The 27,186-nt window shown below is 45.2% G+C and overlaps 1 protein-coding gene across 2 annotated transcripts in view; it reads right to left on the bottom strand.

Annotated features, from left to right (window-relative positions):
* LOC138662957 (oocyte zinc finger protein XlCOF22-like) overlaps window positions 1–24,962 on the bottom strand; it is a 69,048-nt gene extending 44,086 nt beyond the window's left edge. For both annotated transcript variants that reach the window (XM_069748972.1, XM_069748973.1), the window contains exons 1-6: window positions 24,906–24,962; window positions 3,529–3,678; window positions 3,220–3,399; window positions 3,014–3,137; window positions 2,837–2,934; window positions 2,549–2,639 (exon numbers count right to left, since the gene is read on the bottom strand). In XM_069748972.1, the coding sequence (XP_069605073.1) occupies window positions 2,549–2,639; window positions 2,837–2,934; window positions 3,014–3,137; window positions 3,220–3,399; window positions 3,529–3,678; window positions 24,906–24,932 (670 nt within the window). In that variant the 5' untranslated portion in view covers window positions 24,933–24,962. The remainder of the gene's footprint in view (window positions 1–2,548; window positions 2,640–2,836; window positions 2,935–3,013; window positions 3,138–3,219; window positions 3,400–3,528; window positions 3,679–24,905) is intronic.
* Between the last annotated feature and the right edge of the window lie 2,224 nt (window positions 24,963–27,186).

Here is a 27,186-nt window from a genome sequence, read left to right as displayed (position 1 = left end):
TTCACACACCGGCACATACTTGGACCTATTAGTACCTTGTATATAATGAATGCATGTAGTCCCCGGTACAGACTTCACCTTATGAAGCTGTCCTGTACAGCGATACGCATGGGGTCTCCCCACACCCCTGCCTCATGTGGACTGACTGCCCACTCGGGCTTTATATGGGCTCCTCTCATGTGTGAGCTACACAGGTAGCCATTTTCCTGGGTCACATTCTTTTCCCATGATAACCTTTTGTCTTTATTAGATCATAGAGTGCTTCTTTGAACACCTCATCATTGAGGCACTGGCAACTCTCCCTTTTTCTCTCATTCTTGGCTATATTCATACCATGCAACTTGTGTTTTTTGATATTTGCTTCTGACCATACTGGCCATCTTGGTGCCATTCCTCTGGCTGCTTATATTGTGACTAACCAGTTGTGATTTTTTGTATGATTATTGCTGTGTCATTATATTATTGACTGTATCCAGCATTCAATTATTATTTGTTGGTCTTTTAGCTCCTAGTTTTTTTGCATTGTTCATTTTTCAACAAGGTGTAGCACCCTATTATTTATAATTAACTTATGGAGGTGCAGCCTACCTTTTCTATATAGATTGTAAAAATGGGGCCTGATTAAGAACCCAAAACTGGCTGCAGGAAGAGGATAAATCAGAGGATTCTGGACACTACTGTAATCAAAAACTGACTATAGACAATAACATCTACTGAAATGTTCAAACTGAACAGTCTCCATCAGTACTAAATGAGCAGCTAGTGATGAAACCTCTCTGGGGAATTAGAGCACGGGGCTCGGTGACTTCACAATCTAAACTATCGGAAGCTCCAATATCTTCTGTCAGATGAGTTTCAAGAAGAAATATTACACATTTAAAGAGAACTGTGTATAATAGTGCAGAGCGGACATGTCTTAAAGGGAACCTGTCAGCAGGATTGTGCTCAGTGACTACAGACACTGTCAGGTCGGTGCCGTTATACTGATTACACTGATACCTGGTGATGAAATCCGTCTTGTGGTTGTTGTTTAATCTTTATTTGCAGTTTTCAGCTAATGAGATTCTCGTGCTCTGGGGCAGGGCTGTGGGCGGGGCTTTATGTGGTGCTCTGGGGTGGGGCTGTGGGCGGGGCTTTATGTGGTGCTCTGATTATATATGAATCTGTATTGGCTTATGACAGCTCATAAGGTCGATGGCGGCGCCTGCGCAGTAGCATCTATAAGTAAGAGATAGATGTTACTGGACAGGCGCCGCTGGTGTCATTTTGCTGGATGAAATTTATTTCTAAGCCTCCCAATAGCCATAATATTATAGGCATTATCAACAATAATATCAACACTATTATATGCATTATGTAAAAATGGGGGCAGGTCAGTGAGGGATCAGCGACCTGTCTTCAGCCAATACAGATGAATATGTAATTAGAGCAGCACATAAAGCCCCGCCCACAGCCCCGCCCCAGAGCACCACATAAAGCCCCACCCACAGCCACGCCCCAGAGCACCACATAAAGCCCCACCCCAGAGCACCACATAAAGCCCCGCCCAAAGCCCCGCCCCAGAGCACCACATAAAGCCCTGCCCACAGCCCCGCCCCAGAGCACGATAATCTCATTGACTGAAAACTACACATACAGATTACACAGCAGTAAACCAGAGTTGCATTCATTTATGGTGGACCATTGGAGCTACTATGAAACCGGACCAGAAGATTAGAGAAAATAATATTGCTCCCCATTTCAGGAGAGATTGTGCAGTAATCTGAATTTCTTAGGATCAAAAACAATGTAATTTATGAGGTGGAGTGAATCCATGAAACCAGGGCTGGAGTCAACACATCTCCTGCAGGCGGGAATAAATGTATATTCCAGCCATCAGCCACGCACAGCTCAGAGATATATCATGGCACCGGTGTGATGGGTTTATGTAGATTATCACAATCCTCCTGGAAGTTAGTCGGTTTTAATACAAATTGAAAAGTCCGGATAAAGGGAAACTCTGTTATTGTGCAGAAATTCACACTTGGCCTCATTGCACATTTAATGCTGTCGATCATAAAAGTGAAGTTTGGCCAGAAAGACTGGACCTGGTCTTGTAGGGACCATATGATCACATTCAGCAGCACAGAAGGGAGAGAAGGGAGATTCCTCCAATAAGATCTCATTGTTCTAGGAAGCCAACAGCATCATTACCCTCCGCTTTCTCTTACAGCCCATCATCATATTTTTCTTCAAGTGATTTTCTATCTTGTCAGCACATTCTACGTACGCTGTCATTTGGCTTTATAGTTTACAGATCTGGGCAGGTAACAGCGTCTCCTAAACCCAGGGGGTAGGTGAATCCTCCAGGTTGTAAGTTCTATAGAAAAGGGCTTTCAATGCCCAAAGTCATTAGAACAGTTTTGGGTGGAGGAGAATGTTGTGGTCTAGAGGCAAAATGGTGATCATGGTAATACGGCCGGACTACACCACCGATAAAGCAGCCACAGCCGGTGATGAGAAGAATCTGTGACTTCTCTGCATTTAGTGGTCACTACTCACTACTCACCTGGGTAGCCATATGTGGGAATCTCCTCTTTACATCGCTCATCCCCCCTCACATATGTCTCTGTAGTATTAATATGGGTCAGATCTTCACCCTGAAACAAATAATGTAAAAGTCACCGACAAATGGAGAATTCCCATCTATGATCAGCTCTAATCCTGCCATCTCCACCGTTTTCATTACACAAGTATAAAACATATAATACTGGTGGATAAAACAAGACTGAGCCAAGACCTTCACCGGCGTCTACACATCATAGGGAAGATCTCCTGACACCTTCTCTCCATCTACCTGATGGTCCTGAGGAGCATTGGGATCTTCTTGGTTACAGTCCTGTGGAAGAAGAGGACGGGGACATCTCTCTGGTGTTGTCCTCTTACTGGATAGATCTGGAGGAAACACATACAGGGACTGAATTCATTCTATACATACAGATAATTATAGGCCGTGTGTATTTAGTCCTATTACCTGGAGATGTGAGGGGCTGGGGAACCTCCATTATGACATTCTTGTACAGATCTCTGTGTCCTTCTAAATACTCCCACTCCTCCATGGAGAAATAGACAGCGACATCCTGACACCTTATAGGAACCTGACACATACAATGATACCGTCATCCCCCGATCCCTTCATAGTGTTACTGTATAATGTCCCAGCATTCCCAGCAGTGTCACCTCTCCAGTCAGCAGCTCAATCATCTTGTAGATGAGTTCTAGGATCTTCTGGTCATTGATGTCCTCATGGATCAGGGGGTGAGGTGGAGGCCCCGTGATTGGGCTCAGGGGTCTTCCCCATCCCTCAGACACAGGGTCCTGACAGCGATCACTAGAGGTCTTCTTCACCACTGTGTAATCCTGGTAATGGAGAGACACATTAATAAATCTCACTACAGACATTTCCAGAGTCCTCACCTCTCCAGTTCTGTCCATCTGTTATTCTCATAGATAAGAATGATGTAATGTGACGTCATCAGAATCTCCCACCTCTCCAGTAAGCCGGAAGAGGATCTCTAGGGTGAGGTGTAATATCCTCTCCGCCATCTTGTCTCTGTCCATATCCATCTGTGATGGGTAAATCAGGAAAATTTTCTTTTGTAGAAGATCTTCACTGAGAGGATCCGATATTGTAGAGACCTGAATGAGAAGATGAGCCGATGTAACATCATAAGAATCCTGTAATAATACAATTACTGGAGATAATAAGGGAAACATATGAGGAGATTTATTATTTTACAGTATTTAGTTTTATTCTTTACATCTACTAATAAATCCTATATATTTAGGCCACAGACAACAAGCAGTTTCCTCCTCGGAGTCGGCAGCTAAATACGTTTCTGTAATCTATCACGTTAGATCTCAGGTCTGATTCGCACACAGAAGTTTGTTTATAGCCTAGGAAGGGGGTAATACCCATGGAGCATCCCAGGCTAGTAATATCAGCTCACAACTGTATACTGGCTTTTAAAATGGGGGAACCCCCAAACAAGTGGTGTAGGGTCCCCCTATATTTAATAACCATCAAAGACTATGCAGACAGCTGCGGGTCGCTATTAATAGCCTAGGAAGGGGCCATGGATGCTGCCCCCCAGGCTAAAAACATCAGCTGTCAGCCACTCCAGAAAAGGCACATCTCTAAGATGCACCAGTTCTGGCACTTAGCCTCTCTCTTCCCACTTGATCTTTAGTGGTGGAAAGTGAAGTAATAGTTGGGGGGAGGGGTTGGTGCAACCTTTGTATTGTCCGGTGACATCAAGCCCCGAGGTTAGTAATGGAGAGGTGTCAATAAGACGCCCACATTACTAACCCTGTTGTCACATTGTAAGAAAACACAGACACCCAGAAAAAAGTCCTTTAATTGAAAGAATGACACAGACTCCTTTAATAATCTCAATTAAACCATACTTATGACCTTGCCTAATTCAACCAAAGCCCTCGATCTCCTGTAATAAACCAAAAATAATAAAACAACAATATCCCTCATCTCTCCATTGTTCTGTCCCACGCTGTAATCCATGTCTGGGGGAGAAATAGTTTCCAACCTGGACGGTGCCAAGATGTGACCATACAGGCTGAGAACCACTGGTGAATGAGTTGCTGGGAACACAGCGTCAGTATCTAGCGGTGACATCACTGATGCTCCATTCCCAGCCGGGCTGAACTGCGGTGACCTCGGTGAGAAACCCCACTAGCACCGTGAGAAAGTCGCACGGTGCAGAGGCGAGTTCACTGGGAGAATGATTAAAAAATACTGTGTGGGGACCCCTCTGTTATTGATAACTAGCCTTGCTGAAGCTGACAGTTGAGGGTTGCAGCCCCAGCTGTGAGTTTGGCCTGGCTTGTTATCAAAAATAGGGGGAACCCACGCAGGTTTTTTTTTAATTATGTATTTACCGCACAGAAGTAGCTGATGAATACTCCTATCATCCGCTTCTGCTCTTACTGTTAGCAGGTGTCGGATGATGGGAGCAGTTGTCCTATCAGCTGACACCAGTGACTGGAGGTAACCTGTATACCTCCGATCACAGCTGAGCGCTCCCGCTGTCTTTTGACAGTGGGGGAACTGCGGCTCTCTGACCAGCGAGGACGGTTTCACAGCCTTTCAGAAGCGGTGTTTGCCGTGCTGTCATGCATATGACAGAGTGTCAAACACTGTATTGTCGGGCCCCCCATTCCAGTGACTGGGGTTCGGGTCCACTCTACTCAATGACAGGCTGTATGGACACATCATGCAGCCTGCCATCTAGAGGTAGCAGAGCTGAGTGTGACATTACATCTGGCTATCCTTGACTTTTCTGCAGCAAATATGCTGCAAAAAAAGGTCAACCTGTGTATTTTCAGCGTTTTTTTTACCATCCATTCAAGTCAATGGGTGAAGAACACTGCAAAAGATTTCTGAAATCTCATAGACTTTGCTGGTAATGGAAAAAGCAGATGAAAATTAGCATATAAAAACACAGCAAAAACGCCCAGTGTGAACATAGCCGTGAGAGCAGGAGCAGATGATGGAAGGTATTCATAAGCTGCTCTTGTGCTGTAAATAAATAATTTAAAAAAGGCGTGGGTTCCCCCTTATTTTTGATAATCAACCAGGCAAAACTCACAGCTGGGGGCTGCAACCCTGAGCCGTCAGCTTCAGCAAGGTTGGTTATCAAGAATAGAGGGGTTCCCACGCTCTTTTTTAATTATTTAAATAAATAATTGTACAAAATTGCATGGGGTCCACCCCATTTTGTGACCACCAGCCTTTCTAAAGCTGACAGCTGAGGGCTGGTATTCTCAGGCTGCTAAAGGGCCATGGATATTTACCCCCCAGCCTAAAAATAGCAGCCCGCAGCTGCCCAGAAAAGGCACATCTATTAGATGAGCCAAATCTGGTGCTTAGTCCAGCTCTTCCCACTTGCCCTGTAGCAGTGGCAAGTGGGGTTCAAATTTGTGTAGTTGATGTCACCTTTGTGTTGTCAGGTGACATCAAGCCCACGGCTTAGTAATGGATCATCAGACACCGATCCATTACTAATCCTATACAGGTCCTTCTCCAAAAATTAGCATATAGTGTTAAATTTCATTATTTACCATAATGTAATGATTACAATTAAACTTTCATATATTATAGATTCATTATCCACCAACTGAAATTTGTCAGGTCTTTTATTGTTTTAATAGTGATGATTTTGGCATACAACTCCTGATAACCCAAAAAACCTGTCTCAATAAATTACAATATCAAGAAAAGGTTCTCTAAACGACCTATTACCCTAATCTTCTGAATCAGCTAATTAACTCTAAACACATGCAAAAGATACCTGAGGCTTATATAAACTCCCTGCCTGGTTCATTACTCAAAACCCCCATCATGGGTAAGACTAGCGACCTGACAGATGTCAAGAAGGCCATCATTGACACCCTCAAGCAAGAGGGTAAGACCCAGAAAGAAATTTCTCAACAAATAGGCTGTTCCCAGAGTGCTGTATCAAGGCACCTCAATGGTAAGTCTGTTGGAAGGAAACAATGTGGCAGAAAACGCTGTACAACGAGAAGAGGAGACCTTGGGGAACCTGAGGAAGCAGTGGACTGAGTCTGGTGTGGAAACATCCAGAGCCACCGTGCACAGGCGTGTGCAGGAAATGGGCTACAGGTGCCACATTCCCCAGGTAAAGCCACTTTTGAACCATAAACAGCGGCAGAAGCGCCTGACCTGGGCTACAGAGAAGCAGCACTGGACTGTTGCTAAGTGGTCCCAAGTACTTTTTTCTGATGAAAGCAAATTTTGCATGTCATTCGGAAATCAAGGTGCCAGAGTCTGGAGGAAGACTGGGGAGAAGGAAATGCCAAAATGCCTGAAGTCCAGTGTCAAGTACCCACAGTCAGTGATGGTGTGGGGTGACATGTCAGCTGCTGGTGTTGGTCCACTGTGTTTCATCAAGGGCAGGGTCAATGCAGCTAGCTATCCGGAGATTTTGGAGCACTTCATGCTTCCATCGGCTGAAATGCTTTATGGTGATGAAGATTTCATTTTTCAGCACGACCTGGCACCTGCTCACAGTGCCAAAACCACTGGTAAATGGTTTACTGACCATGGTATTACTGTGCTCAATTGGCCTGCCAACTCTCCTGACCTGAACCCCATAGAGAATCTGTGGGATATTGTGAAGAGAAAGTTGAGAGACGCAAGACCCAACACTCTGGTTGAGCTTAAGGCCGCTATTGAAGCATCCTGGGCCTCCATAACATCTCAGCAGTGTCACAGGCTGATTGCCTCCATGCCACGCCGCATTGAAGCAGTCATTTCTGCCAAAGGATTCCCGACCAAGTATTGAGTGCATAACTGAACATTATTATTTGATGGTTTTTTTGTTTGTTATTAAAAAACACTTTTATTTGATTGGATGGGTGAAATATGCTAATTTATTGAGACAGGTTTTTTGGGTTATCAGCAGTTGTATGCCAAAATCATCAGTATTAAAACAATAAAAGACCTGACAAATTTCAGTTGGTGGATAATGATTCTATAATATATGAAAGTTTAATTGTAATCATTACATTATGGTAAATAATGAAATTTAACACTATATGCTAATTTTTTGAGAAGGACCTGTAGTTATATGGTAAATAAAGACACAGCAAGAATAAAGTGAACTGAAAAAATGACACAGACTCCTTTAATAATCTCAATTAAACCATACTTACGACCTCGCCTAATTCCACCAAAGCCCTCAATCTCCTGTACTAAAGCTAAAATAAAAAAACAACAATATACCATACCTACCTGTCATTCTGTCCCACGCCGTAATCCATGTCTGGGGGAGAAATAGTTTTCAATCTGGACGGTGCCAAGATGTGACCCTCTAGGCTGAGAACCACTGGTGAATGAGCTGCTGGGAACACAGCGTCAGTGACTAGCGGTGACGTCACTGAGGCTGCGTTCCCAGCCGGGCTGAACTGCGGAGACCTCAGTGAGAACCCCGCTAGCATCATGAGAAAGTCGCACAGTGCAGACCACCATGCGACTTCCTCACGGTGCTAGCGGGGATCTCACAGAGCCCATGCCATTTTTTTTTTCAGAAAAATCATCTTTTATTAATTAAGTACATGTACAGTAAGCTGCACACACTGTTCTAATTGTATTTGTCACTGACATCTATATATCTACCTATTCTATTTGTATTTACTGTATGTAATCCATGTCTTCTATCCTGTCGGCTCCTGCGGTGATTTTACACTACCGCGGCTTCAGAATTACCGGCTTTTCTTCTATGTAATATATACACACTGTGTCACCGACATCTATAAAAAAAAACTTCCTTCTCACCCCCAATGGAGGTGGTCTTTTTTGTCCTTTCTCATTCTCGGGTCCTCTACAAGAGACCAGGGAGTTTGAGGGTTGTTGCACAGGATCTTAGTTGTTCCCAGCATTGCGCTTTTCTAGACAGAGAGCTCCGGTGTTGCTCCTGGGATCTGCTGTAGCCATTCTTCCAACTTAGGGGTCACTGCTCCAAGTGCTCCTATCACCACTGGAATCACTGTTGCCTTCACCTTCCACATCTTCTCCAGTTCTCCTTTGAGGCCCTGGTATTTCTCCAGCTTCTCATATTCCTTCTTTCTGATATTGCTGTCACTTGCCACTACCACATCTATTATCACAGCTGTCTTCTGATCCTTGTCTACTATCACAATGTCTGGTTGGTTAGCCAACACCTGCTTATCCATCTAGATCTTGAAGTCCCACAGGATGTAGCCCTTTCATTCTCCACCACTTTTTCTGGGGTCTCCCACCTGGACTTAGGGTGACATAGCCCATATGCTGTGCTGATGTTCCTGTATACAACTCCCACTACTTGGTTGTGGAGTTTCGTATACACTGTTCCTGCTTGCATTTTGAGTCCTGCCACTATGCGTTGGACGGTTTCTGAGGTTTCTTTGCATAGTCTGCACCTTGGGTCTTGTGTTGTGTAGTAGATTCCTGCTTCTATGGATCTGGTACTTCGTGCTTGCTCTTGTGCCGCTATGATTAGTGCCTCTGTGCTGTCTCGGAGTCCAGCTTTCTCCAGCCATTGGTAGGTTTTCTCTATGTCAGCCACCTCCATTATCTGTCGATGGTACAGCCCATGCAGCGGCATTTCTTGCAATGGCGGTTCCTGTTCTTCCTTCCAGATCTGTTGTTGTTGCTGCCTTAGGCTTTCTCTCAGCATCTTACCATTTTTCTGATGTATTCCTGGATACTCCTTGTTTCATCCGTGATGGTAGTTGGATGCTTATCAAGCCTCGACCACCCTCCTTTCTGTTGGTATACAATCTTTGGGTGTTAGACTTAGGGTGGAGACCTCCATGTATTGTGAGGAGCATTTGTGTTTTCACATCTGCAGCTTCCATCTCTTCTTCTGGCCAGCACACTATGCCAGCAGGGTATCTGATAACTGGCAGGGCATAGATATATTGATGGTGCGGATTTTATTCTTCCCATTGAGCTGGCTCTTCAGGACCTGTCTTACCCTTTGATGGTATTTGGATGTTGCTGCCTTCCTTGCTTCCTCATCATGGTTACCGTATTCCTGTGGAATGCCGATGTGCTTGTAGCATGTCTGTACATCTGCTATGTGCCCTACTGGTAATTCCTCTCCACAGTCTTGACTACTTTGTCTCTCTTTATTACAAACCGGCCACACTTCTATAGTATGATGGACATCCCGATGTCTTCACTGTAGATCCTTGTCATGTGGATCAGTAATTGATGTCTCATTGGTTTTTGCCATACAGCTTGATGTCATCCATGTAGAGGAGGTGGCTGATGGTGCTTCCACTCTTGAACTTGTATCCATAGCTAGACTCTGTAATTATCTGACTGAGAGGGTTGAAGCCTATGCAGAACAGCAATGGGGACAGTGCATCACCTTGGTATATGCCGCATTTGATGGTCTCTTGTGTTAGTTGTCTTGAGTTGACTTCCAATGTTGTTCTCCATAGCCCCATTGAGTTTCTGAGGAAGGTTCTTAATTTCCTGTTGACATTGTACAGATCTAAGCATTCACAGATCCATGTGTGTGGCATTGAGTCAAAGACTTTCCTATAATCAATCCAGGCTGTGCTGAGATTGGTCTGCCTGGATCTTGAGTCTTGAGCGACTGCTCTATCTACTAGGAGCTGGTGCTTAGAGCCTCTGGTGTCAGTCCCAATGCCTTTCTGAGCTGGATTCATGTGCTGGTTCATATGGTTCTGTAGCTTGGTGGCTATGATACCTGACAGAAGATTTTTTATGTTGTTGTAAGGCAGGTTATTGGGCGGTAGTTGGATGGAACTGTTCTTTTGTGAGGATCCTTCATGATCAGCACGGTTCTTCCTTGTGTTAGCCAAGCTGGGTGGTGGCCTGCTTCTAGCAGTTGGTTCATCTGCTTTGCCATGCTTTCATGGACCGCTGTGAATTTCTTTAGCCAGTAGGTGAGGATCATGTCTGGGCCAGGTACTGTCCAGCTCTTCGTGTTCTTGATCCTGTTGGATGTCTGCTTCTGTAATGGTGACTGGTTCTTGCTATAGGTGGTTCCTGTGTTTCATTCTCAGATATTGCAGCCACATTGCACTGGTGTTGTGTTTTTCCTTCTCCCATATGTTCCTCCAGTATTATTCAGTCTCTGCTGTTGGTGGAGTTGCTGCCTTTGTGCTGTTTCTCTGTAGTTGGGAGTGCACTTTGGATGGTTCTTTGGAGAACAGGACATTTATCTTCTTGGCCTCAGCTTCTCTAATGTATCTCCCTAGTCTTGCAGCGAGTGCTGTGAGCCTTTGTTTTGCAGTCTCTTCAGTTGGGGTAAGGTCTTTGTACTTGTCCAACTTGGTCTTATTATTGACCTTTACACACTTCTGTATTTCTGATAGTTGGCTGACTTCCCTTCGTGGCACCTTGATGTTTGTATACAGTCTTCTTTTCCAAGAGGAGCACGTACTTCTGTTGTTCTTGCTGGTTGTATAGCCAAGCATTTCCATGATTGCTGAGGCAGTAGCACAGATCGGGTTATTAGTTTGAGTTATGGTGGTGGTAGGTATTGATGCAAGTGCTGCTCTATTGGCATCTTCTAGCATACTGACTGGTGGTATTTCTTTGCTGAGCCTTGGCAGTCGATCTCTGGTATTGATGGTATTTAGTTTATCTAAGATCTTCTGTTTCAGACCAGCTGCAGTGCTCTCTAGTTGCAGGGTTGGATCAGGATCTTCAGGGGGTTGCATATGTTGTTCTTCCAGGTCTTCATGTGTGGTGGATCTGCAATGCAGTTGATCCAACTCAAGTTGTGATAATAGCTTTCTCTTTATGATATTGAAACGTTGGGTGACTAGTTGTTTCTCAGTGGACATGCAGGTCTTGTATCCCTCCAGAGTTTCCTCATACGCTTCATATATCCTCTCTCATTTGGTCTGCTGTTATAGTAGCACTTCATCAGATCCAGGTTCTCTTGCCTTGTCCATGTATGGTTTGGTCCAGTAGGCCATTTATCATCAGATTGTCCTGATTCTTCGACATCTAATGCGGACCTTGTTAATCCAGGCGACGTCTGAGACGGCATAATAATAATCTTTATATAGCGCCAACATATTCCGCAGCGCTTTACAGTTTAACAGCTTCAAACACAACAGTCATAAGTAACAACGTTAACAATACAATAATTAAAGCAAAACAAGACGACCCTGCTCGTGAGAGCTTACAATCTACAATGAGGTTGGGAGATACAAAGTACAGGTGTGTATTTACAATGATGTATTTACCATGATGGTCCAGCCATCTTCAGGGAGTGGGGGATAGATGGAGATAGTGAATGGGCTACACACACACAAACATAAAATAACTGATTAGTGAACGTGATAGGCCGCTCTGAACAAATGTGTTTTGAGTGAGCGCCTAAAACTATGTAAATTGTGGATGGTCCTAATATCTTGGGGTAGAGCATTCCAGAGGATTGGCGCAGCGCGGGAGAAGTCTTGGAGTCGGGAGTGGGAGGTACCGATTAGTTCAGAGATTAGTCGGAAGTCATTTGCAGAGCGCAGCGGTCGGTTAGGCCGATAGACAGAAATGAGGGAGGAGATGTAAGGGGGTGCCAGACTGTGGATAACTTTGTGGGTGAGAACAAGTACTTTGAATTGGATCCTGTAATGAATGGGCAGCCAGTCTAATGACTGACGAAGAGCAGACGTGTTTGAGTAACGATTAGCTGGATAGACAACCCTGGCTGCTGTATTAAGAATAGACTGGAGAGAGGAAAGTCGAGTGAGGGAGAGGCCAATAAATAGAGCGTTGCAGTAGTCCAGGTGGGAGTGGATCATGGCGACAGTGAGGGTTTTTGTTGTTGCTATAGTGAGAAAAGAGCAGGTTCTAGAGATGTTCTTTAGGTGTAAGCGGCACGAGCGGGCAAGAGATTGTATATGGGATGTTCGTGACACTCTCATGTTTATTAAAGTGTTATGAACCACTACTGGTATATTATGTCCAACAGTGCAGAGCCAGGATTTGAACCCCAGTCTCCCACATTGGTGGCTGTGATTTTACTAAACGCGGCACATGTATTGCCGGCTTCTATTATCTCTATTACCGCATGTTACCGACTTTTTCCTATCTTAAGAAAAATGCTTGTGTTACCGATCATGAATCCGAATGTACCATATTCGTGCTGAATTTGTGTTTGGAGATTGTTTTCCGAACATATTTGCTCATCTCTAATTATGGCCACCACAATCTGCTACACAAAATAAAACCCCACTCAGTATGGAGGCATTTACAGTCCACTGTTATGATCTGGTGACCTTGGAGCTGCATGAATAACTTTCACTGGAGTAGGTGGTAACTGTACTGACCGCAAATCCTGATCTGACACCGCAACTAGAAGTAGCCGTGGGATGTGCCTAACAAGCCCTAGACACCTCGTCACAGCCGGAGGACTAAATACCCCTATAGATGGAAATAGGAATACTATCTTGCCTCAGAGCAGAACCCATAAGGATAGGCAGCCCCCCACGAATATTGACTGTGAGTAGGAGAGGAAAGACACACAGGTAGAAAACAGGATTTAGCAAAAGAGGCCACTCTAGCTAAAATAGGAAAGGATAGGACAGAATACTGTGCGGTCAATATTAAAGCCCTTCCAAAAATATCCACAGCAGATTATACAAAAAATTCCTCCATCTAACTAAAGACGTGGAACGTATATCTGCAACTTCAGAGAATCCTACACACAGAGCAGAAATACAATAAAAAATCCAGCACACAGCATGTGTGCCAAAGAAAAAAAAAACAGACACTTATCTTTGTTGAATTGGCAGCTAAGCAGGAGAAACCAGACAGAGGTCCAACACCTCCCAAAAACCATTGACAACTGGCAAGGACTAATGAATCCTGCAAACCTAAATACCCCAGTCAGAATTGCAATCAGCAGATACACCTGACCAGGACTGCAGCCCAGGGACAACTGCATTACCACCTACGGAGGGAGCCCAAAAGCAGAATTCACAACAGTACCCCCCTTCCTTGAGGAGGGGTCACCGAACCCTCACCAGAGCCCCCAGGCCGATCAGGACGAGCCAGATGAAAGGCACGAACCAAATCAGCGGCATGGACATCAGAGGCAAAAACCCAAGAATAATCCTCCTGGCCATAACCCTTCCATTTGACAAGGTACTGAAGCCTCCGCCTCGAAAAACGGGAATCCAAAATCTTCTCAACAACATATTCCAACTCCCCATCAACCAACACAGTGGCCGGAGGATCAACAGAGGGAACAACGGGCTCCACATATTTCCGCAATAAAGATCTATGGAAGACATTATGGATCGCAAAAGAGGCCGGAAGCGCCAGTCGAAAAGACACCGGATTAATAATCTCAGAAATCCTGTAAGGACCAGTAAACCGAGGCTTAAACTTAGGAGAAGAAACCTTCATAGGAACATGATGGGAAGACAACCAGACCAGATCCCCAACCCAAAGCCGGGAACCAACACACCGACGACAGTTAGCAAAACGTTGAGCCTCCTCCTGAGACAACACCAAATTGTCCACCACATGAGCCCAAATCTGCTGCAGCCTGTCAACCACAGAATCCACACCAGGACAGTCAGAAGGCTCAACCTGCCCAGAAGAAAAACGAGGATGAAAACCAAAATTACAAAAGAAAGGCGAAACCAAAGTAGCCGATCTAGCCCGATTATTAAGGGCAAACTCAGCCAATGGCAAGAAAGCCACCCAATCATCCTGATCAGCAGACACAAAGCATCTCAAATAAGTCTCCAAAGTCTGATTAGTTCGCTCGGTCTGACCATTTGTCTGAGGATGAAAGGCAGAAGAAAAAGACAGCCTAGCACAAAAGGCCAGCCAAAACCTAGAAACAAACTGGGAACCTCTGTCGGACACAATATTCTCCGGAATACCATGCAAACGAACCACATGCTGAAAAAACAACGGAACCAAATCCGAAGAGGAAGGCAATTTAGGCAAAGGCACCAAATGAACCATCTTAGAGAACCGGTCACAAACAACCCAGATAACCGACATCCTCTGGGAAACCGGAAGATCAGAAATAAAATCCATAGAAATATGCGTCCAGGGCCTCTCAGGGACCGGCAATGGCAAAAGCAACCCACTAGCACGGAAGCAACAAGGCTTGGCCCGCGCACAAGTCCCACAGGACTACACAAAAGAACGCACATCATGTGACAAAGAAGGCCACCAAAAGGACCTACCAACCAAGTCTCTGGTACCAAAAATGCCAGAATGACCAGCCAACACGGAACAGTGAACCTCAGAAATCACTCTACTAGTCCATCTGTCAGGAACAAACAGTTTCCCCACAGGACAGCGGTCAGGTCTGTCAACCTGAAATTCCTGAAGAACCCATCGTAAATCAGGGGAAATGGCAGAAAGGACCACCCCTTCTTTCAGAATACCGACCGGTTCCAAGACCTCAGGAGAATCAGGCAAAAAACTCCTAGAGAGGGCATCAGCCTTAATGTTCTTAGAACCCGGAAGGTACGAGACCACGAAATCAAAACGGGAAAAAAACAAGGACCATCGAGCCTGTCTAGGATTCAGCCGTTTGGCAGACTCGAGGTAAATCAAATTCTTATGATCGGTCAAGACCACAATACGATGCTTAGCTCCCTCAAGCCAATGTCGCCACTCCTCAAACGCCCACTTCATAGCCAACAACTCCTGATTGCCGACATCATAATTGCGTTCAGCAGGCAAAAACTTACGGGAAAAGAAGGCACACGGTTTCATTAAGGAACCAACAGGATCCCTCTGAGACAAAACGGCCCCTGCCCCAATCTCAGAAGCGTCAACCTCAACCTGAAACGGAAGAGAAACATCCGGTTGGCGCAACACCAGAGCAGAAGTAAAACGACGTTTAAGCTCCTGACAGGCAGAGACAGCCTCAGAGAACCACTTCGCCACATCAGCGCCTTTCTTCGTCAAATCGGTCAAGGGTTTAACCACGCTGGAAAAATTAGCAATGCAATGGCGATAAAAATTTGCAAAACCCCAAAATTTCTGAAGGCTCTTCACGGATGTGGGCTGAATCCAATCATGAATGGCCTGAACCTTAACCGGATCCATCTCTATAGACGAGGGAGAAAAAATGAAGCCCAAAAAAGAAACCTTCTGCACCCCAAAGAGACACTTAGACCCTTTCACAAACAGGGCATTGTCACGAAGGATCTGAAATACTATCCTGACCTGTTCCACATGAGACTCCCAATCATCGGAAAAAATCAAAATATCGTCCAAATATACAATCAAGAACTTATCAATATAAGTCCGGAAGATATCATGCATGAAGGACTGAAAAACAGATGGAGCATTAGTGAGCCCGAATGGCATCACAAGGTATTCAAAATGGCCTTCGGGCGTGTTAAACGCAGTTTTCCATTCATCATCCTGCTTAATATGAACAAGATTATATGCCCACCGAAGGTCAATCTTCGTAAACCAACTAGCTCCCTTAATCCTAGCAAATAAATCGGTAAGCAAATGTAAAGGGTATTGAAACTTGACCGTGATCTTATTCAAGAGGCGATAATCAATACAGGGTCTCAAGGAGCCATCTTTTTTAGCAACAAAAAAGAATCCCGCTCCCAACGGTGAAGAAGATGGCCGAATATGCCCTTTCTCCAAAGACTCCTTAATATAGCTCCGCATGGCGGTATGTTCAGGCACAGACAGGTTGAAAAGTCGACCCTTAGGAAACTTACAGCCTGGAATCAAGTCAATCGCACAATCGCAGTCCTTGTGCGGTGGAAGGAAGCTGGACTTGGGCTCATCGAATACATCCTGAAAATCAGACAAAAACTCTGGAATTTCAGAAGAGGAAGAAGAGGAGATTTACATCAAAGGAACATCATTATGAACCCCCTGACAACCCCAACTAGTCACAGACATGGACTTCCAATCCAACACAGGATTATGTACCTGCAACCATGGAAAACCCAGCACGATAGCATCATGCAAATTATGCAACACCAGAAATCGACAATCTTCCTGATGGGCTGGCGCCATGCGCATGGTCAACTGTGTCCAAAACTGGGGCTTATTTTTAGCCAAGGGTGTAACATCAATGCGCCTTAAAGGAATAGGGTTCTGCAAAGGCTGCAAGGGAAAACCACAACGCCTGGCAAACTCAAAGTCCATTAAGTTCAAGGCGGCGCCTGAATCCACAAACGCAATGACAGAAAATGATGACAATGAGCAGATCAAGGACACAGATAACAGAAATTTAGGTTGTACAGTGCTGATGGTAAATGAACTAGCGATCCTCTTTGTCCGCTTAGGGCAGACTGAAATGACATGAAAAGCGTCGCCACAATAATAACACAACCTATTCTGACGTCTGAATCCTTGACGTTCCGTTGTAGACAGAATCCTATCACACTGCATTGGCTCAGGAATCTGCTCTGAGGACAACGCCACAGCGCGCACAGTTCTGCGCTCCCGCAAGCACCGATCAATCTGAATGGCCAGAGACATAGAATCACTCAGACCAAAAGGCGTGGGAAACCCCACCATAACATCTTTAACGGATTCAGAAAGACCCTTTCTGAAAATTGCCGCCAAAGCATCATCATTCCATTTAGTCAACACAGACTATTTTCTAAATTTCTGACAATACAATTCTGCCGCCTCTTGACCCTGAGACAGGGCCAACAAGGTCTTCTCTGCTTGATCCACAGAATTCGGTTCATCATATAATAATCCTAAAGCTTGAAAAAAGGAGTCTACATTAAGCAAAGCCGGATTCCCAGATTCCAGGGAAAATGCCCAATCCTGTGGATCGCCACGCAGCAGGGAGATGACGATTTTAACCTGCTGAATGGAATCACCAGAGGATTGAGGTCTCAGAGCAAGAAACAGTTTACAGTTGTTTTTAAAACTCAAAAATTTGGACCTGTCACCAAAAAAACAAATCAGGAGTAGGAATCTTCGGCTCTAAAACAGGAGTCTGAACAATATAATCAGAAATACCCTGTACCCTAGCAGCAAGCTGGTCTACACGAGAAGCTAATTCCTGAACATTCATGCTAACACAAGACTCTTCAGCCACCTAGAGATAAAGAGGGAAGAGAAGGCAAAGCAGACTACAGAAAAAAAAATTGCTCAACACCTTTCTTCCCTTCTTCTGAGATGCATTTAACTCATTATTGTCCTGTTGTACTGTTATGATCCGGTGACCTTGGAGCCGCATGAATAACTTTCAGTGGAGTAGGTGGTAACTGTACTGACCGCAAATCCTGATCTGACACCGCAACTAGAAGTAGCCGTGGGGTGTGCCTAACAAACCCTAGACACCTCGTCACAGCCGGAGGACTAAATACCTCTATAGATGGAAATAGGAATACTATCTTGCCTCAGAGCAGAACCCCAAAGGATAGTGGAATGTGGATATCGCTGAAATTGTCATGATGGGAAGGAGAGGGTGACAATACCACACCCCACCGAGCCCTGTCAATTCATAGGCATCATAGCAACCGAGTGAGCTACCTTTATGGATGATACACTCCTGCCTATCCAACTATCGTATGGTAGTCCATGCCCTCATCATCTCTCGCCTTGACTACTGCAACCTTCTGCTCTGTGGCCTCCCCTCTAACACTCTCGCACCCCTCCAATCTATTCTAAACTCTGCTGCCCGACTAATCCACCTGTCCCCCCGCTATTCCCCGGCCTCTCCCCTCTGTCAATCCCTTCACTGGCTCCCCATTGCCCAGAGACTCCACTACAAAACCCTAACCATGACGTACAAAGCCATCCACAACCTGTCTCCTCCATACATCTGTGACCTCGTCTCCCGGTACTTACCTACCCGCAACCTCCGATCCTCACAAGATCTCCTACTCTACTCCCCTCTTATCTCCTCTTCCCACAATTGTATACAAGATTTCTCTCGCGTATCACCCCTACTCTGGAACCCTCTACCACAACACATCAGACTCTTGCCTACCATCGAAACCTTCAAAAAGAACCTGAAGACCCACCTCTTCAGACAAGCCTACAACCTGCAGCTACCACCGATCGACCAAACCGCTGCATGACCATATCTACCCTCACCTACTGTATTCTCACCCATCCCTTGTAGATTGTGAGCCTTCGCGGGCAGGGTCCTCATTCCTCCTGTACCAGTTATGACTTGTATTGTTTAACCCCTTAGTGACAGAGCCAATTTGGTACTTAATGACCAGGCCAATTTTTGCAATTCTGACCACTGTCACTTTATGAGGTTATAACTCTGGAAAGCTTCAAATCCCGCTGATTCTGAGATTGTTTTTTCGTGACATATTGTACTTCATGTTAGTGGTAACATTTCTTCGATATTACTTGCGATTATTTATGAAAAAAACGGAAATATGGCGAAAATTTTTAAAATTTTGCAATTTTCAAACTTTGTATTTTTATGCCCTTAAATCAGAGAGATATGTCACGAAAAATAGTTAATAAATAACATTTCCCACATGTCTACTTTACATCAGCACAATTTTGGAAACAACATTTTTTTTTGTTAGGGAGTTATAAGGGTTAAAAGTTGACCAGCAATTTCTCATTTTTACAACACCATTTTTTTTTTAGGGACCACATCACATTTGAAGTCATTTTGAGGGGTCTATATGATAGAAAATAACGAAGTGTGACACCATTCTAAAAACTACACCCCTCAAGGTTCTCAAAACCACATTCAAGAAGTTTATTAACCCTTTACATGCTTCACAGGAACTGAAACAATGTGGAAGGAAAAAATGAACATTTAACTTTTTTTTGCAAACATCTTAATTCAGAACCATTTTTTTTATTTTCACAAGTGTAAAAACAGAAATGTAACCATAAATTTTGTTATGCAATTTCTCCTGAATACGCCAATACCCCATATGTGGGGGTAAACCACTGTTAGGGCGCACCGCAGAACTTAGAAGTGAAGGAGCGCCGTTTGACTTTTTCAATGCAGAATTGGCTGGAATTGAGATCGGACGCCATGTCACGTTTAGAGAGCCCCTGATGTGCCTAAACAGTGGAAACTCCCCACAAGTGACACCATTTTGGAAACTAGACCCCTTAAGGAACTTATCTAGATGTGTGGTGAGCACTTTGAACCCCCAAGTGATTCACAGAAGTTTATAACGTAGAGCCGTGAAAATAAAAAATCGCTTTTGTTTACACAAAAATGATCTTTTCGCCCACAAATTTTTATTTTCACAAGGGTAACAGGAGAAATTAGACCACAAAAGTTGTTGTGCAATTTCTCCTGAGTACGCTGATACCCAATATGTGGGGCTAAACCACTGTTAGGGCGCACCGCAGAGCTTGGAAGAGAAGGAGTGCCGTTTTACTTTTTCAATGTAGAATTGGCTGGAATTGAGATTGGACGCCATGTCGCGTTTGGAGAGCCCCTGATGTGCCTAAACAGTGGAAACCCCCCACAAGTGACACCATTTTGGAAACTAGACCCCTTAAGGAACTTATCTAGATGTGTGGCGAGCACTTTGAACCCCCATGTGCTTCACAGAAGTTTAGAATGCAGAGCCGTAAAAATAAAAAATATTTTTTTTTCCACAAAAAAGATTTTTTAGCCCCCAAGTTTTTATTTTCACAAGGGTAACAAGAGAAATTGGACCCCAAAAGTTGTTGTCCAATTTGTCCTGAGTATGCTGGTACCCCATATGTGGGGGTAAACCACTGTTTGGGCGCACGGCAGAGCTCGGAAGGAAGGAGCGCCGTTTTGGAATGCAGACTTTGATAGAATGGTCTGCGGGTATTATCTTGCGTTTGCAGAGCCCCTGATGTACCTAACCAGTAGAAACCCCCCACAAGTGACCCCATTTTGGAAACTAGACCCCCCAAGGAACTTATCTAGATGTGTGGTGAGAACTTTGAATGCCCAAGTGCTTCACAGAAGTTTAGAATGCAGAGTCGTGAAAATAAAAAATATTTTTTTTTTCCACAAAAAAGATATTGTAGCCCCCAAGTTTTTATTTTCACAAGGGTAACAGGAGAAATTGGACTGCAATAGTTGTTATCCAATTTATCCCGAGTACGCTGATGCCCCATATGTGGGGGTAACCCACTGTTTGGGCGCACGGCAGAGCTCAGAAGGGAGGGAGCACCATTTGACTTTTTGAGCGCAAAATTGGCTGTCGTGTTTGGAGACCCCCTGATGCACCTAAACAGTGGAAACCCCCCAATTCTAGCTCCAACCCTAACCCCAACACACCCCTAACCCTAATCCCAACCTGATCCATAATCCTAATCACTAACCCTAACCATAATCACAACCCTTACCCCAAAACAACCCTAATGTCAACCCTAACCATAACCCTAATCAAAACCCTAAATCCAACACACCCCTAATCCTAATCTCAACCCTAACCTCAAACCTAACCCTAATCCCAATACACCCCTAATCACAACCCTAACCTTAACCCTAATCCCAAACCTAACCCTAATCCCAAGCGTAACCCTAATGCCAACCCTAACCCTAATACCAACCCTAATCCAAACCCTAACCCTAATCCCAGCTCTAACCCTAACTTTAGCCCCAACCCTAGCCCTAACTTTAGCCCCAACCCTAACCCTAGCCCTAAGGCTACTTTCACACTTGCGTCGTTTGGCATTCCGTCGCAATCCGTCGTTTTGGACAAGAAACGGATCCTGCAAATGTGCCCGCAGGATGCGTTTTTTGCCCATAGACTTGTATTGCCGACGGATCGTGACGGATGGCCACACGTCGCGTCCGTCGTGCACTGGATCAGTTGTGTTTTGGCGGAGCGTCGGCACAAAAAAACGTTCAATGAAATGTTTTTTTGTACGTCGCATCCGCCATTTCTGACCGCGCATGCGTGGCCGTAACTCCGCCCCCTCCTCCCCAGGACATAGATTGGGCAGCGGATGCGTTGAAAAACTACAGCTGCTGCCCACGTTGTGCACAATTTTCACAACGTGCGTCGGTATGTCGGGCCGACGCATTGCGACGGCCCCGTACCGACGTAAGTGTGAAAGAAGCCTAACCCTAAATTTAGCCCCAACCCTAACCCTAAATTTAGCCCCAACCCTAACCCTAAATTTAGCCCCAACCCTAACCCTACCCCTAACCTAACCCTACCCCTAACCTAACCCTACCCCTAACCCTACCCCTAACCTAACCCTAGCCCTAACCCTACCCCTAACCCTAACCCTACCCCTAACCCTAATTTTAGCCCTAACTGCTGTTCTCCTGCCGGCCGGCAGATGGAGACAGATGGCGGGCGCACTGGGCATGCGTCCGCCATGTTCTTCTGCCGGCGGCCAGGAGGAGCAGCAAGAGGATCCAGGGACCTAGGTGAGTATGCTAGGGTCCCCGAATCCCCCTATTTCTCTGTCCTCTGATGTGCGATCACATCAGAGGACAGAGAATTACACTTTACTTTTTTTTTTTTTTTTGCGGTCGCCGGTAAACAGTTAATTACCGGCGATCGCAAAACAGGGGTCGGTAATACCGACCCCGATCGTGTTCTTTGGGGTCTCGGCTACCCCCGGCAGCCGAGACCCCAAAGATTCTCCCGTTGCCGGCCGGCGGGCGCACTGCGCATGCGCCCGCCATTTTGAAGATGGCGGCGCCCACCGGGAGACACGAGGAGCATCGGGGGAGCTAGGTGAGTATTGGGGGGCCACCTAAGACCCCTTTTCTCTGTCCTCCGATGTGCGATCACATCGGAGGACAGAGAAATTAAAAAGAGATCGCTTTTTTTTTTTTTTTTTTTTTGCGATCGCCGGTAAACGGTTAATTACCGGCGATCGCAAATGCGGGGTGGGTTAAAAAACCCCCGAATCATGTTCTCTGGCGTCTCGGCTACCCCCGGCAGCCGAGACCCCGGAGAAAATCGGCCTGTGGGGGGCGCTATTGACTTTTTCCACAGCGCCGTTAATTAACGGCGCTGTGGTTTAAGTACCCTTAGCGGCCGCCGTTAAAAGGCGTATCGGCAGTCGCTAAGGGGTTAAGATTATTGTACTTGTTTTCATTATGTATACCCCTCCTCACATGTAAAGCGCCATGGAATAAATGGCGCTATAACAATAAATAATAATAATAATAAATAATAAATATCTCATAGATCCTGGGTTCATTAGTATTTGCACCAAGAATGAGGCTAAGTGAGTATTTATTAATTGTCGGTGGTTGGAGGTAGTCAGTGAGGTGGATGGTACCATATTGTGCATGTAGGGGGCAGTACTGTGGGAACATTAGAAAGAGGGGGGAATGGCGGTACTGTGGGGACATTATACTGTGTGTGGGGGTATAGCGGTACTATGAGAACATGATACTGTGTGTGGGGGGATGGCGGTACTATGGGAACATTATACTGTGTGTGGGGGTATGGCGGTACTATGAGAACATTATACTGTGTGTGGCGGTATTGCGGTACTATGAGAACATTATACTGTGTGTGGGGGTATGGCGGTACTATGAGAACATTATACTGTGTGTGGCGGTATTGCGGTACTATGAGAACATTATACTGTGTGTGGCGGTATTGCGGTACTATGAGAACATTATACTGTGTGTGGGGGTATGGCGGTACTATGAGAACATTATACTGTGTGTGGCGGTATTGCGGTACTATGAGAACATTATACTGTGTGTGGCGGTATTGCGGTACTATGAGAACATTATACTGTGTGTGGCGGTATTGCGGTACTATGAGAACATTATACTGTGTGTTGGGGTATGGCGGTACTATGAGAACATTATACTGTGTGTGGCGGTATTGCGGTACTATGAGAACATTATACTGTGTGGGGGTATGGCGGTACTATGAGAACATTATACTGTGTGTGGCGGTATTGCGGTACTATGAGAACATTATACTGTGTGTGGCGGTATTGCGGTACTATGAGAACATTATACTGTGTGTGGCGGTATTGCGGTACTATGAGAACATTATACTGTGTGTGGCGGTATTGCGGTACTATGAGAACATTATACTGTGTGTGGGGGTATGGCGGTACTATGAGAACATTATACTGTGTGTGGCGGTATTGCGGTACTATGAGAACATTATACTGTGTGTGGCGGTATTGCGGTACTATGAGAACATTATACTGTGTGTGGGGGTATGGCGGTACTATGAGAACATTATACTGTGTGTGGCGGTATTGCGGTACTATGAGAACATTATACTGTGTGTGGCGGTATTGCGGTACTATGAGAACATTATACTGTGTGTGGCGGTATTGCGGTACTATGAGAACATTATACTGTGTGTTGGGGTATGGCGGTACTATGAGAACATTATACTGTGTGTGGCGGTATTGCGGTACTATGAGAACATTATACTGTGTGGGGGTATGGCGGTACTATGAGAACATTATACTGTGTGTGGCGGTATTGCGGTACTATGAGAACATTATACTGTGTGTGGCGGTATTGCGGTACTATGAGAACATTATACTGTGTGTGGCGGTATTGCGGTACTATGAGAACATTATACTGTGTGGGGGTATGGCGGTACTATGAGAACATTATACTGTGTGTGGCGGTATTGCGGTACTATGAGAACATTATACTGTGTGTGGCGGTATTGCGGTACTATGAGAACATTATACTGTGTGGGGGTATGGCGGTACTATGAGAACATTATACTGTGTGTGGCGGTATTGCGGTACTATGAGAACATTATACTGTGTGTGGGGGTATTGCGGTACTATGAGAACATTATACTGTGTGTGGGGGTATGGCGGTACTATGAGAACATTATACTGTGTGGCGGTATTGCGGTACTGTGAAAATACCTTTTTACGAGAGCTGCCAGTACTGTGGAAACATTACACTGTGTGAGCGCCATCATATATATTACATAAGGGGTGTAAAAAGGAGAGTCATAAAAAAGACTCCTCAGGGCTGTGCTGCATTTGTACAGACTGCTATCTGCCGTCCAGACGGGACCATGTGACATCAATGGGAAGAGGGAGGGTTTCCGGAGGGAAGAGTCTAGAGGGTGCACCTGGTCAGGAGACCTTGATGACGCAGTTACTGATATTATAAAGGCCGGAGCCCCAAAGGCAGAACAGATTTGGCGCCAACAAAGGAAAGGGGTGCGGGGAAGAATCTGAGGTACCAGCTCATGGTAAAGTGCCCGAGGCAGCTGGGTGTGGGGCAGAACCCTGCTTACAGGGCATAATGGGGGCATTACACTGTGTGGGGCCAAGAAAGGGGCCCTGTACTAGGAGAACAATCCGCTCCCTCACTTCCTGTCCTCCATAGTTGGCTCGTATGTATCTATTACAGGAAACAGAACAACAACGTTATGATTCTTATAAAGAGTCTCGGTGCAGAAGGGGTTAATGTCCCCGCGCTCAGTAATGGGGAATCTCCACATACCTCCACCTGCAGAGCCGCACTCCACATATATGGCTGCTCTGTGCGCACAGGACCTGTGATGAGGTCACAGGGGGGAGGAGTCAGGGGTCACGTGATCCGCAGTGAAGACGCTACATGGAGACTTCTCCACGATGCTGAAGTTGGTTTCTTAGGGTATGTGTCCACGATCAGGAAACGCTGCGTGTCTGACGCTGCATAGAGCCGCAGCGTCAGACACGCAGCGTCCAGATGTTACAGCATAGTGGAGGGGATTTAATGAAATCCCATCTCCACTATGCGTGGTAACACGCACGCGGCGGCCCTGCGACTCCGGACATGCTGCGCGTCTTTTCAGATCGCAGCATGTCCGTATATCTTGCGGCGACGCTGCGTCGCCGCAAGATATAGCACAGGGCCCTATGGTGGGGAGCGATGATGTCGGATGTGTGCTGTGAACACAGCTGGCATCAGCGCGTCACTTAAGGGGGCGGGGCTTAGCGCAGAGCGGGTTTGCCGCTCAGGCTAAACCGCCGGCCATCCTGAAAGTGGACACATACCCTTATTCAGCAGTTTCTTATTCGGCTATTTTTTATTTTCTGTTTTTTTTCAGGTTTTGGTATAAAAATAAACCATTCTGAGTATATAATAATATGCGGTCATGTGTCCTTTTGTGAATACACTTAAAAACAGATACAAAATTTAGTAGGCTGGCACAAAAATGGGCATCAAAGTGGGCACTGAGGTATGGTATTGAAGGGGTTAAATGCCTTTGTGCCACTGATTTAACACCTGATTTACATATTTACTGATGCCCCACATGAAATCCATGTCACTCCAGCCTGGCACAAATGGGTTCTGGGCATCAAAACTGGCATCAAAGTGGGCAGAGAACCAATTTTCACACATGCGAATAAGTAACGGCTATTTTTAAGGGGTTAAATGCCTTTGTGCCACTGATATAACACCTGATTTACATACCTACTGATGCCCCACATGAAATCCATGTCACTCCAGCCTGGCACAAATGGGTTCTGGGCATCAAAACTGGCATCAAAGTACTCAAATCACCAATTTTCATAGATTTGAATAAGTAACAGCTATTTTTGAGGGGTTAAATGCCTTTGTGCCACTGATATAACACCTGATTTACATACCTACTGATGCCCCACATGAAATCCATGTCACTCCAGCCTGGCACAAATGGGTTCTAGGCATCAAAACTGGCATCAAAGTACTCAAATCACCAATTTTCATAGATTTGAATAAGTAACGGCTATTTTTGAGGGGTTAAATGCCTTTCTGCCACTGATATAACACCTGATTTACATACTTACTGATGCCCCACATGAAATCCATGTCACTCCAGCCTGGCACAAATGGGTTCTGGGCATCAGAACTGGCATCAAAGTACTCAAATCACCAATTTTCATAGATTTGAATAAGTAACAGCTATTTTTGAGGGGTTAAATGCCTTTGTGCCACTGATATAACACCTGATTTACATACCTACTGATGCCCCACATGAAATCCATGTCACTCCAGCCTGGCACAAATGGGTTCTGGGCATCAAAACTGGCATCAAAGTACTCAAATCACCAATTTTCATAGATTTGAATAAGTAACGGCTATTTTTGAGGGGTTAAATGCCTTTCTGCCACTGATATAACACCTGATTTACATACCTACTGATGCCCCACATGAAATCCATGTCACTCCAGCCTGGCACAAATGGGTTCTGGGCATCAGAACTGGCATCAAAGGGGGCAAATTGCACATTTTCACAGATTTGAAAAAGTAACAGCTATTTTTAAGGGGTTAAATGCCTTTGTGCCACTAATCTAACACCTGATTTACATACCTACTGATGCCCCACATGAAATCCATGTCACTCCAGCCTGGCACAAATGGGTTCTGGGCATCAGAACTGGCATCAAAGTGGGCAAATTGCACATTTTCACAGATTTGAATAAGTAACAGCTATTTTTAAGGGGTTAAATGCCTTTGTGCCACTAATCTAACACCTGATTTACATACCTACTGATGCCCCACATGAAATCCATGTCACTCCAGCCTGGCACAAATGGGTTCTGGGCATCAAAACTGGCATCAAAGTACTCAAATCACCAATTTTCATAGATTTGAATAAGTAACGGCTATTTTTGAGGGGTTAAATGCCTTTCTGCCACTGATATAACACCTGATTTACATACCTACTGATGCCCCACATGAAATCCATGTCACTCCAGCCTGGCACAAATGGGTTCTGGGCATCAAAACTGGCATCAAAGTACTCAAATCACCA

This window comes from Ranitomeya imitator, chromosome 2 (assembly GCF_032444005.1).
Source record: "Ranitomeya imitator isolate aRanImi1 chromosome 2, aRanImi1.pri, whole genome shotgun sequence".
Lineage (NCBI taxonomy): Eukaryota > Metazoa > Chordata > Amphibia > Anura > Dendrobatidae > Ranitomeya > Ranitomeya imitator.
This window is presented reverse-complemented; position numbering and strand designations above follow the sequence as displayed.